The sequence below is a fragment of the Cydia amplana genome, chromosome 12 (genome assembly GCF_948474715.1).
Source record: "Cydia amplana chromosome 12, ilCydAmpl1.1, whole genome shotgun sequence".
Taxonomy (NCBI): Eukaryota; Metazoa; Arthropoda; class Insecta; order Lepidoptera; family Tortricidae; genus Cydia; species Cydia amplana.
This window is the reverse complement of record NC_086080.1, coordinates 1,091,927-1,105,735: the sequence shown is the minus strand read 5'-3', so window position 1 is coordinate 1,105,735 and position 13,809 is coordinate 1,091,927. Positions and strand designations below refer to the sequence as shown.

At 38.9% G+C, this 13,809-nt stretch overlaps 1 protein-coding gene and 2 long non-coding RNA genes across 4 annotated transcripts in view; 2 read left to right on the top strand and 1 right to left on the bottom strand.

Moving 5' to 3' along the window:
* The window catches only part of LOC134652872 (uncharacterized), a 503,949-nt gene extending 501,151 nt beyond the window's left edge, over positions 1 to 2,798 (top strand). For both annotated transcript variants that reach the window (XR_010097221.1, XR_010097220.1), the window contains exon 3: positions 2,498 to 2,798. This is a non-coding gene — a long non-coding RNA (uncharacterized LOC134652872). The remainder of the gene's footprint in view (positions 1 to 2,497) is intronic.
* LOC134652870 (uncharacterized) overlaps positions 1 to 13,809 on the bottom strand; it is a 330,529-nt gene that overhangs the window by 153,988 nt on the left and 162,732 nt on the right. The window lies entirely within an intron of this gene.
* Positions 12,309 to 13,506, top strand: LOC134652559 (gastric triacylglycerol lipase-like). Its single transcript, XM_063507723.1, has one exon. The coding sequence runs from the start codon at positions 12,315 to 12,317 to the stop codon at positions 13,485 to 13,487; it is 1,173 nt and encodes a 390-aa protein (XP_063363793.1). The 5' UTR covers positions 12,309 to 12,314; the 3' UTR covers positions 13,488 to 13,506.

Below are 13,809 nucleotides of genomic sequence, written 5' to 3'. Positions count from 1 at the left end.
CAGCGAACTGAATTTTCTTGTGCCAAATGTACTTGAACTAAATTGTGGCGAAAACTCTCTTGTCGGACAGCTCGCGCACAAATGTAATCCGTCAGTGCACTCAGAAGGACGTTTGGCTACATCTTGTGAACATTCGGCTGCTCATACGCTTCGGGACTGGTGTAAGCACAGCGTGATGAGCGCTTCGCAGGGCCGTGAGGACCTAACCATGTCGTACTCGACACTACTCGAGTTGACCGCACTTGAATACTGTCCACAGAAGAAGCGGGTTCCACCAGACAGACCTCCTTGTGACACATGCGGTGCTATGTTGAGGATTACCCAGTGAAAAGTATACGACTTGGTAACGCACACCGTTCGGCGATATTTCTCTTTGGTCTTGAGTGCTGTACCAGCACTAGGGTGGGGAATGTAGGCGACGGAACCTACCAACCTTTGTGCTGCGCGCGTGCTGGCAGCCTGACTGATACGGATGCCACGGCCAGCGCGCGTCTTTTGTTTATATGTATAGTTTTTTCTCTGTCAATGAGCGACAAATGTTTCTTTTGCACATCTGTTGTAATTTTATGTGTAAATAGCTCGTTATTTGTATGTATATTGTGTTTTTCCGTGTCATTGTGTATATAGATTGTATTATATACTGTACAGCCAAGTTTTACGTGTTTTTCATTCACCATCGGCGGCCCGACAGCGTACAATACCGACCCACCGTACCTTATGTGGTACAAGCGCCTTATAACATATCACCCATGATACCGTTCGTTAATTTGAAGAAGAAAAAGTAATAAATAGAGATGCCCCGAAAAGTAGTTTTGGCCGAATACCGAATATTCGGCCCCTCTCTCGGCCGAATACCGAATATTCGGCATGACATGCGAACATTTTGAGTCACAATTATTATGAAAACTGATCGCTAACAAAGCTCAACGTTAGATGACGTTAGCTAAGATATATTATGTTTTTGTTGAACAGCATTAATGCATAGAGTCAAACAAAACAGACTCATGATAAAAATAAAATGTTTTTTAATCAAAAAATACTCAATAAAGGGTCGTCGTAATTAACAACTTTCCAAGAACACATTCTAAATATACCTACATACATAGTTTTTGGTTATTTTTATTGTGCAATTTTTCTTTTTAAGTAGGTGCAACAGATATTCGGTATTCGGCCGAATAGTAGGCAACATTCGGCCGAATACGGAATATTCGGCAAAGTGGCCGAATAGGCCGAATACCGAATAGTTGCCGAATATTCGTGGCATCTCTAATAATAAATATGTACCGTAATTTAAGATTTAATTTAGCTATTATAGAATAAAATAGTTTGCAGCAAATTCGGCCGTTTTATATTTCTAATAGTTATTTATCTTACCTTATCTTTACCTACCTACATTGGTTACTTTGGTTACCAATGGGTCAATGCTCAATGAAGTCTCACTTTACTCGTACAGAATACTTTGAATTCGCGTGTTCCTTTATTTTAAGCACCGTGGTTTAGTTATAAGAAATCTTTGGTTAGTAAAATAAAGATGTTAATTAAATACTGTCATGAATTCATATTTACAAGCTTTAAATTTTAGTCGTGTAAGTATGTATGACGTTCGAAAAATCGCGGGGCACTTTTGGATGAGACTGGCCCGGGACCGGGATAAGTGGCGTACACGAAGAGAGGCCTATACACAGCAGTCGATGACTGAAGGCTAAATGATGATGATTATGTAGATAGCTATAAAAAATGTTTTTTTTTTTTTGTAATAAAAAGTAATTAATAACGCATAAACAATATTATCTTTTTAAAGGCCGATCATTTCTAAAAGTCGACTACTCTTTTCCAACAAACTGTCAAAAGCAATGTTGACAACGAACAGCAATGTCGCTTCGCTATATTGTGCAATAACGTCGCTACAGTCTTAATCCGAAAGGTGCCTTTATTTTCTAAAAGGGTATCAATTAAGCGGCATATAAAAACAACATCATTACGTATTACATATCAATTTCTAAATTATAAATCCCTTCTAAAGCTTTCAACCTAGTTGTATTCCGAGTTAAATTGAATAAACCCCGATCTAAGGGTGTTTTCACATTGTCCGATCTGATATCGGATGTATTTAGGATCGTACATCGCGGAGGGGCGCGGGCGCCGGGTTTAGTCGTCACGCACACTACAACAATCATTGTGCATACGCATACGCACACAAACAAATATTATCGGTCCGACAGCTGACGGGAGGCTCCGACATAGCTAAAATTATCGGAAACGCCTTTCCGATATCGGCTGTCGGAAGGCGCTTATGAGAAAAACAGCTGCCGGAGAGTGCCATGTGGCTTCAAGTCCGCCTTTTAGCGTTATCTATCGTTTTTAGTTATAACTAGCCACCCGCCCCGGATTCGCACGGGTTAACAAATTATACATAAACCTTCCTCTTGAATCACTCTATCTATTAAAAAGCGGCCAAGTGCGAGTCGGACTCGCCCATGAAGGGTTCCGTATTTAGGCGATTTATGACGTATAAAAAAAAACTACTCACTAGATCTCGTTCAAACCAATTTTCGGTGGAAGTTTACATGGTAATGTACATCATATATTTTTTTTAGTTTTATCATTCTCTTATTTTAGAAGTTACAGGGGGGGGGACACACATTTTACCACTTTGGAAGTATCTCTCGCGCAAACTATTCAGTTTAGAAAAAAATGATATTAGAAACCTCAATATCATTTTTGAAGACCTATCCATAGATACCCCACATATACGGGTTTGATGAAAAAAAAATTTTTGAGTTTCAGTTCGAAGTATGGGGAACCCCAAAAATTTATTGTTTTTTTTCTATTTTTGTGTGAAAATCTTAATGCGGTTCACAGAATACATCTACTTACCAAGTTTCAACAGTATAGTTCTTATTGTTTCGGAGAAAAGTGGCTGTGACATACGGACGGACAGACAGACGGACAGACGGACAGACGGACAGACGGACAGACGGACAGACAGACAGACAGACAGACATGACGAATCTATAAGGGTTCCGTTTTTTGCCATTTGGCTACGGAACCCTAAAAACCGCATCAAAATCCGTTGCGTACCTAGTTTTAAAGATCTAAGCAATCTACACAGGGACAGACAGACAGCGGGAAACGACTTTGTTTTATACTATTTAGTGATTATATTATATTAATTGAATAAATGAATACAGAAAAACTCATATGTCTCACATATTACTTTCATCAGACATCCGATATCGTTTCGGGCAATGTGAAAACGCTCTAAGGAGTTGTAAATAATAGATCCGGGTTGCATTTGCCGGGTCTAATAGGATTATTTGGGACTGAGCGCGGCCATTCACGGATAAGTCAGGTAAACTCCGAGGTTTGTTTATTTTTAAGACAAAAGTGAACCACCCCGAAACCTCCTTTCCATAAAATCATAATCCCCGTTTCCCTCTCGGGATATTAAGGGGCCCACTGATTAACAGTCCGCCGGACGGTATCGGCCTGTCAGTTGTTCGGAACTGTCAAAATATTGGTCTAACTGGCAGGCCGATACCGTCCGGCGGACTGTTAATCAGTGGGCCCCTTTAACTTTACTGCAAATATTTTGACACAATTTGATGTAATATCAACGCTGGTGGCCTAGCGGTAAGAGCGTGCGACTTGCACTCCATAGGTCGCGGGTTCAACCCCCGGCTCGTACCAATGAGTTTTTCGGTGAAGGAAAACATCGTGAGGAAACCGGACTAATCCCAATAAGGGCCTAGTTTAACCTCTGGATTTTAAGGTCAGTGGCAGTCGCTTTCGTAAAAACTAGTGCCCATGTCAATTACTGGGATTAGTTGCCAAGCGGACCCCAGGCTCCCATGAGCCTTAGCAAAATGCCGGGACAACGCGAGGAAGATGATGAGAAACGGACCGAAAAATTACATCAATTGTTTGATAGGATATCATTTACAATTGGTAGGTATAATTGATCATGAAGTCACGGTTTGAGGATGGGATCCTTATTTTAACCGATTTAAAGACCGGACAAGTGCGAGTCGGACTCGCGCACGGAGGGTTCCGCACCATCAACAAAAAACAAGCAAAAAAACGGTCACCCATCCAAGTACTGACCCCGCCCGACGTTGCTTGACTTCGGTCAAAAATCACGTTTGTTGTATGGGAGCCCCACTTAAATCTTTATTTTATTCTGTTTTTAGTATTTGGTGTTATAGCGGCAACAGAAATACATCATCTGTGAAAATTTCAACTGTCTAGCTATCACGGTTCGTGAGATACAGCCTAGTGACAGACGGACGGACGGACGGACGGATGGACGGACAGCGGAGTCTTAGTAATAGGGTCCCGTTTTTACCCTTTGGGTACGGAACCCTGAAAAGGAGATTAACAATTCGACAAATCGCTAGATGGTAAGCAGTTACCGTCGCCAATAAACTTGCATCAGCAGAGTTGTTGCAAGTGCGTTGCGGGCTTTAAGATGGGAGAATGTATCTTGCAGGGTTTGCTCCCGGTACTGAGTTTGTATGGCGAGAACCGGAAATTCCCGGGAATTCCCGGTTCTCGTCATACAAATTCAGTACCGGGAGCAAACCCTAGTATCTTGGGATGTATCTTGAAGGTTTGAAGGTGTCCTGGAGAAACCGAGATTTTTTTAATTACTTACTATAACTTATTTACTCTATATAATACCATACGTACACCTCAATAAAAGTTACAATAAAACATGAATAATACACCAGTATCAGAGGGGCTACCGCGATAACCGAAATTCGCAAATTGCGGGGATCTATCTCTTTTATTCCAATGCAGGCGTAATTGAGTGACAGAGAAAAATGCCCGCAATTTGCGAAAATTGATTTTTGCGGTTTTAGCCCAGATCTGAACTCATACAAATAATTAAACAAAGGTAACAAAAAAGCGGGAAATTCTTACCTGCTTTGAGTACCTTCTTATTTTATAAGGGCAGTATAAGGGATTAATAATAGAAAAACAAAACACAAGCCTATTTTAAGTTTAGTAATAATTAGGCTGTTCAACTCATGATTTATTTTTAAGTAAAAACCTTTTGGAATCATTAAATATCTATAAATAAATTAACCGATTAATTTAGAATAACAGCCAACCTAAATCAAATCGAACCCCAGTAAAATATAGGGGACATTAAAATTTTACGTGCCCCTAAAGAGGCCCCAATCTATTATCGATGCCTTGTGGGCTTTGTCAAACGATTTGAGAATACGATTGGTCGTAAAATGAGGATTGATAGGTTATTGCTAAAAAAAATCGGCCAAGTGCGAGTCGGACTCGCGTTCCAAGGATTCCGTACATTAAGCCCGACTCACGCTTGACTACACATTTCTAATAGGTTTTCCTGTCATCTATAGGTAAAGAATTATTAAGTGTATTTTTTCATAATTTTAAACCCAGTAGTTTCGGTGATAAAGGGGGTCGGACAGACAGACGCACGAGTGATCTGATAAGGGTTCCGTTTTTCCTTTTGAGGTACGGAACGAAGTTGTGGAATGAGCTACCTCCCGAGGTGTTTCCCTTGCGCTATGACATGCGGTTCTTCAAGAAGCAGGTATTTAGGGTTCTCAAAGGTCAGCAACGCATAAGTGGCTCCTCGATGTTGCTTTTATATCCATGGGCGGCGATGACTGCTTCCCATCAGGAATTCTTTACCTATAGGTAAAGAATTATTAAGTGTATTTTTTCATAATTTTAAACCCAGTAGTTTCGGTGATAAAGGGGGTCGGACAGACAGACGCACGAGTGATCCTATAAGGGTTCCGTTTTTCCTTTTGAGGTATAGAACGAAGTTGTGGAATGAGCTACCTCCCGAGGTGTTTCCCTTGCGCTATGACATGCGGTTCTTCAAGAAGCAGGTATTTAGGGTTCTCAAAGGTCAGCAACGCATAAGTGGCTCCTCTGATGTTGCTTTTATATCCATGGGCGGCGATGACTGCTTCCCATCAGGTGGCTCGTCTGCTCGTTTGCTTCCTATTAGACAAAAAAACCCTAAAAATCTAGATAGATAGCCAGAACGTTCATAAAAGTAGTACCTCACTAGGTTTAGTATCCTGCAAGTAATATCAGGTTTCCCATTGTATCGCTCTACTAAAGGCAGGATCTTTAGTTGAGCGATACAATAGGAAACCAGAGGATGCTGCGTCGTGAGGTAATATCGTTGCTTATTGCAGTTTTTATGCCTCTATTGGTTCGTCATAGAAATATCAGTAAGCTTTCATAGCTTACAACTACAATTCAAGCTGTGCGACAAAGCAAAATATGAACGTAGACTTGTCATTTTTATAATTCCGTAGCCAACTAGGAATTCTTATAGAAAAACTATAACGTGGTATTTTCGCAAAAAACATCTCCGACTCTTTCAGAGTCGGTTGAAATGATAGCGTCGTGTGTCAATTGCGATTAACTGCAGCACTCTTACTGCTGCGACGTTACTGCGGCGGTTAAAGCCACTTATTTAAACAAGAAAATGTATAGATATTTTCAGCGGCGGCGTTGATGCCTCAGCAGTAATGTCGCAACAGCAATGTAGCTGTTATTGACATACTTATATGAATTATTAAATTGTACAACGGGACTTAATCGCGTGTCTAAGTTTTAAAATTTACCTCTGACGTTTCGAGGACGGCGTTGTCCCCGTGGTCTCGGAGAAGACTGGCTTAACTTGACATCAGCACCTTCTAACCAATTTAATAATGTGTAAAAATCGTGAAAGTTTAAAAATCAGTGTTGTGACATAATTATACGAGTATGAATGTCACCTTTAACTGTAGCGTTGACGTAGGTGATGTCACTATCAATTTTCTTGATAAATTGCGTTAATTTGCTGCCACGATTAGAACATCTAAGTACATTCGGCAAGTAGGTACCTAATCTAATACCTTTAAACGAGCAATTCTTGTTTATTTATTTAATTAATTACTTATATATTTCGGGGATCTCCGAAACGGCTCTAACGACTTCGATGAAATTTACTATATGTGGGTTTTCGGGGGCGAAAAATCGATCTAGCTAGGTCTATCTCTGGGAAAGCGCGCCTTTTTGAATTTTTATATGTTTTCCGATCAAAGCTCGGTCTCCCAGATATTTTAAATACGCGGTTCAACGCCCGATCCTGACATTGTTATTATGCGTCAAACCGGTTTTACGGCATACTTTTGTGAAAAAACAATAAAACTATTACGGCTATTCTTAGGAATATATTATGGGATCGAGAAAATTCGAGTGTTCGATTATTTCCGAAAATGGCTAAAACATTTTTATGACTCACGACGGAGCTATATATGCACTGAGGCTAAGGACAAGATGATATCTGTTTTTTTATTTTTTATTTAAATGCACACGATTGAATGTTCCGATATAGAATATACCCAAAACAAAACGTACCTATTTATTATTTGAGAAAAAAATGCGTGTTTAACTTACAGATGTAAAATATAAATAAAATAAAAATATTACGGCTATACATACCTAATTTACATTCAACAAATAAGTACCTTATTTAGTCGAAGGTTTTTTAAATTAACATTTATCGGGTATCGATCCACATGTGACTTGCATGTTTGGTTTTTATTAGGGTTCCGTAGCCAAATGGCAAAAAACGGAACCCTACGGAATCTATAAGATTCGTCATGTCTGTCTGTCTGTCCGTTTGTCCGTCTGTCTGTCCGTCCGTATGTCACAGCCACTTTTTTCCGAAACTATAAGAACTATACTGTTGAAACTTGGTAAGTAGATGTATTCTGTGAACCGCATTAAGATTTTCACACAAAAATAGAAAAAAAAACAATAATTTTTTGGGGTTCCCCATACTTCGAACTGAAACTCAAAAATGTTTTTTTCATCAAACCCATACGTGTGGGGTATCTATGGATAGGTCTTCAAAAATGATATTGAGGTTTCTAATATCATTTTTTTCTAAACTGAATAGTTTGCGCGAGAGACACTTCCAAAGTGGTAAAATGTGTGTCCCCCCCCTGTAACTTCTAAAATAAGAGAATGATAAAACTAAAAAAAATATACGATGTACATTACCATGTAAACTTCCACCGAAAATTGGTTTGAACGAGATCTAGTAAGTTTTTTTTAATACGTCATAAATCGCCTTAATACGGAACCCTTCATGGGCGAGTCCGACTCGCACTTGGCCGCTTTTTAAAATAGGTACCTAAACTACATTTTTTTTGTCTCCATTATGAAGTAGACAATCTTTTAAACAAAGACATAAAACAATATGTAAATCTTCTAAGGTCCCTCTGAGCATTCGAAATTAGCCGACCTCGCATGTATTTCCTATTCCTGTTTTAAGTAGGTATTAACATATAAAGGCAGTAGTGATTTTGCACTTCAGTGTTAGGCTAGATTTTATCGATAATTAGTATAATAATATCGCAATCTTATTTCACAGGTAAGCAACTATTTTACTGAGCGCTATTAAAACAGCGCGAATAAGATTAAAATTTTCGATGTCGAGAATATCTCCTTATAGGGTTTCCTAGTACGTGGAACCTTTTGCTTATAGTTTCGACATATCTGTTTGTCGTGCGTCCGCGTTTGCGTTATGTCTATTTCAGTATGGAATTTTGAACAGCGCGCCTAGCGGGACGTTTTGGATACCTACTCAAAATCCCATACAAAATGACACTTAAAGCAAACGCGTAACGTCACGTCACGCTATCGAATGAAATTTACACGGGGGTACTGTTTGTTCACGGTAAAAGCTTGTAAAACATTAGATGATTGTAAACAATAAGAGTTACTTAATTAATACAAACGCTAATTATTTAGCCCTGCGGCGGTAGCACGGTCGCATTTTTATCGCTTGTCACCATGCCTGTCACGTTCAAACAAGTATGTAAGTGCGAAAGTGACGGGCATAGTGACAAGCGATACAAATGGAACCATGCTGCGCCCGTTTAGTTTAACATTTTATTGTCAAGGTCATAAATAATAATTGGTCGCACGAGGCTGATTCAATGATAGTTTGTAAGTAAAGATATGCTACATGATATAAGAGCGGTAATGCGATTATAAATTACTATACTTATTCGGTGAACTAGGCTAATTCGGCGTCCAAAGTTGTTAATTTTAATTTATTTACTTGCAATCAAGTACATAAACACAATATAGTATGTAACTTTGAAACAAACATAATACCTACACAGTACGGCTACCATCAGTTTGACACTGACATAAACGCCGTCGGGAACGTAATTTACTTTCTATACATCTCGTTTACACTATTATGCGAGTACGAGCGAGATGTATAGAAAGTAAATTACGTTCTCGATGGCGTTTATTATGTCAGTGACAAACGATGGTAGCCGTACAGATGGTAAGCGTACAAATGATAGGCGCGACGAATATTGATAGTAGGTACTATACCTAATGAGATTGATAAAAACAGAAAATAAAAAGGGAGAAAGAATACCTCCCTGAGAAATTCCAGGGTCTAGCGGACACCAATCAGACAGTGATCTACCTGGACACGATCTTACAAATAGGAGGAAAACCATTTGTTGCAAGTGAGTCAAAGTAGCGAGTAAAATACAAGTGGAATGTATTGGGACCCATGCATTCCACGACGCTTCTCTTTCCGTATTTATGGTTGACCATGACAGACTCTCTAGTCTCTAGTCTAGTAGGTCATGGTTAACCACATTGAAGTGTTGTTGTTGTTGACACATGTCGTTGACAAATCTAGTTAAATATATAGAAAATGAGCAATTTATCACAATACATTGGAAACTTAAAAACGATGTTACACACGTTTTACATACATTGAAACGGCTTCTAACGTTACATGGTGAGGTCACGATGTATTTCCATTTTGTTATACCTTGTGCATTCTTATTTGCGTTATTTGACACATTATGACTGACGTTTATAGAGATGTAACTAAAGAGGATATAATAAATGTAATAATGCTTTGTTAAAAAATATCGAATAACTATTGTAATATTAATGATTTATAACAAAATTTACCTAGATTTAATAATGTTTAAAAAGTTGACGTGTAAAATGTAGATTTTATGAATAAAACGTTGAATTGAATTGAATTGTTGCGACCTAACATGAAAAATTTATATCGATTTACTTAGACGACTACCGATTCATAACGGTGGTGTCCGGCCAACCCTAAATAAAAAAAAACGGCCAAGTGTGATTCGGACTCGCGCACGGAGGGTTCCGCACCATCAACAAAAAATAGAGCAAAACAAGCAAAAAAAAACAAACAAAAAAACGGTTACCCATCCAAGTACTGACCCCGCCCGACGTGACAGACAGACGGACGGACGGACGGACAGCGGAGTCTTAGTAATAGGGCGGGACCCTATTACTAAGACTCCGCTGTCCGTCCGTCCGTCTATCACCAGACTGTATCTCACGAACCGTGATAGCTAGACAGTTGAAATTTTCACAGATGATGTATTTCTGTTGCCGCTATAACAACAAATACTAAAAACAGAATAAAATAAAGATTTAAGTGGGGCTCCCATACAACAAACGTGATTTTTGACCGAAGTTAAGCAACGTCGGGCGGGGTCAGTACTTGGATGGGTGACCGTTTTTTTGCTTGTTTTGCTCTATTTTTTGTTGATGGTGCGGAACCCTCCGTGCGCGAGTCCGACTCGCACTTGGCCGGTTTTTGTTTTATTTGAAAGAAGGTGTTTTTAGTGTAATCTCGTGGAAATTACTAAGTACCTATTAATAAACACTTGCAAAGGGGGTTAATTTGCAAATTAAATTGGAAAAGGTTTTTTTGATAAATAAATAAAGAGTTTTTAAGATAGAGGTGTGATTATATTTTTCCTTTGGGTACGGAACCCTAAAAAAGACGTAGAACGTAAACGTTCGCAATGCAATTGTCTTCCTTTGTGATTTCGATGTGCAAGACATTTTACGTTGTATTGCTGTTGTGAGTCACATGTGTCAAATAATGCAAATACGAATAATCCCACTATAGAAGCGTTTTGCCAGTAGGTAAAGTGCGGGTGCCAGACTTTGACCATCATTTGTGACTTTTGTACTGCTTTAAGACAATGGGTCCCATACGGACATTTGATCCTCAAAAAAAACCTGATCGACTGATACCATTCATAATAAAAATTGTCAAATACCCTATTGCTGCAGTAATGCGACGCGACATTGCATTTGCGGCAGTAACGTGCTGGTGTAGTCTGCACTAATTCGCAAATTGCGGGAATCTTTCTCTTTTACTCCGATGAAGGCGTAATTAGAGTGACAGAGAAAAATGCCCGCCATTGCGGTTATAGTCCTGACTCCGACCGGTACCTTACGGCTTCTACCTTAAGGTACCGTAAACCAATGCATTGTTATGCATTTTAATTAGGACTTTTAAATACATAGGTACATGCGTTTTTTATTTGTGCGTCACCACACTTACATGTATGCAGGACACGTTACCTCTATTCTACAAAGATTAAGGACATTAACTTTATTAAGTAACGTTAGTTGTCTGGAGGAGATCGCTCTTTAGCGATGAGACCGCATGTTGTTACCTCTGTCTTCGTGTACTATGTGTGTCTCTCTGTAAATGTTTTATTGAGGTTGTGCAATAAAGAGGATTTGTATTGTATTGTATTGTTAATTATGTGCAATATTAACTATCCTCTAATTATTTAATGTTGCTATACCCTCTCAGGGTTCATGTTGAGACTGTACTTAGCTTCAAGCTATAAATAAGCATGAAATAAACGCAATAAAATATTTGACTTTACTTGACTCAAACAAAAAATGTGTGGATCTAAGTAATGATGCAAGGTCAAATGTCTTGCATCGGAAATTCATTTATTGCAAAAAGTAGTATCACAAACAGCCATTACGTCAAATATTAGATATCTAAACGATATGGATAGGATATGTCAGTGTCAAACAAGTGTCAAAACTGACGTTTCTTCAAACAAAAATTCATAGAAGGTAGCCCACCATAATACATACACCTACTAAGTTTACGGTGGGGAATAAAAAAAAAGTGAGACTGTGACAAGGACAAACAATAATAGCGCTTTCGCTGCTACTCCTACTGAAAGATACATAAGACTATCCCGTTCGGTCATTTCCCCCACCCCTCATGCCAGATACTAGATTCATGCAAAAACTTCACTTTTGACACTAGTTTGACACTGACATATCCGATCCATATCGTTTAGATATCTAATATTTGACGTATCTTAAAGTTCGAATATGGCTGTAATACCGCGTTGCTCGTTCGACCACTTTGTTTAGGTATTATTTTGGTAGTGTAGCAGGCACAAGGCACCTCATTCGCAAACATGGCTTTACTCAACTTAAACGTTCTGTTCACACTTCTCTTAGGCGTTGATAGAACTCAAAAACATTTGAACTTTACTGAGTTAACTGAACTGAGTGGATATCAGTCTGAGGAGCATACAGTGGTTACCGAAGATGGTTATATCCTGAATGTGTTTAGGATAACAAGAGGTGCAAATTGTGTGGGGGAGATTAAGCAGACGCCTGTGTTCTTCATGCCTCCGTTGCTTTCTGCAGCCGATACGGCTTTGGAGCCTGGACCGAATGCAGCGATGCCTTACCTCATAGCGGACGCCTGCTTTGATATCTGGTTAGGAAACCCACGAGGCACGTACTACGGGCGGAAGCATATGCGACTCGATCCTGACAAAAACGAGGAGTTCTGGCAGTTTTCTATGAACGAAATCGGCGCTTATGACGTACCTGCGATGGTCGATTACGTACTGAACAATACGAGGAAAGAGAAATTGATTTATCTTGGATTTTCTCAAGGAGCCGGGTCGTTTTTCGTCATGTGTAGTGAAAGACCGGATATGTGCAAGAAGATCAAACTAATGATCGGTTTGGCGCCAGCTACGAGACTTTGGAACACGAAATCAGCCTTTTTAAGAAGACTGTGTAAGAACGCCGAAGAAAATTTGGATGCTTACGACAGTATGCAAATTTGGGAAGTTTTCGGAAGAGACCAATTTACAGCAACAGTGAATGATTTATGCCGAAATAACGTTAAAATGTGCCAATGGCTTGTATCTTTAGTGGATTCTTCGCATCCGGGATCTGTAGCCACTTCGACATATAAAAATATGTTGGAGCGTTTTCCAGCCGGGACGTCAATTCGAAACATGGTGCATTACAGCCAAGGATTGCGGAGTAAGAAATTTGTCAAGTTTAACTATGGAACAGAGAAAAACCTAAAAATCTATGGTCGTCCGGGTCCTCCAGAATACAATTTAACAGCAGCGGATTTACCTATTTTACTTATAACGGGTAAAAATGATGCAATAGTAGATGTGAAAGATGTGAAATGGTTGGCAAGTAAACTGCCAAATGTGAAAGAGTTTTTGATAGTTGATGACCCAATGTGGAACCACGTGGACATGTTTTATAGTAAATTTATTAAGGATATGATTTTTCCTAAGATTTTAAATTACCTTCTTCGTTATAATGAAAAGTGAAAATCGTAAAATGTTCTAGTTAATTTAGAGTTCAATTACTTTACTTAATTTTGTATAATATTTTACTTTTAGGAAGTAGTTACTGACTGCATTTTAGGCACAAATATGAGCAGATATTATTTTAATGTGTTTAATTTAATAAAAAATTGGTGTGCTAAACTAAATAGAGTAAATTGAAAGTGATATAAATCTAGTTTTGTTATTATTCTATTTGATATTGTAAATCCTATTTTATTACTAATAATTGTATTAAGAAAACCGACCAAGTGCGTGTCAGACTCGCGTTCCAAGAGTTCCGTACATTAAGACCGAGTCACGCTTG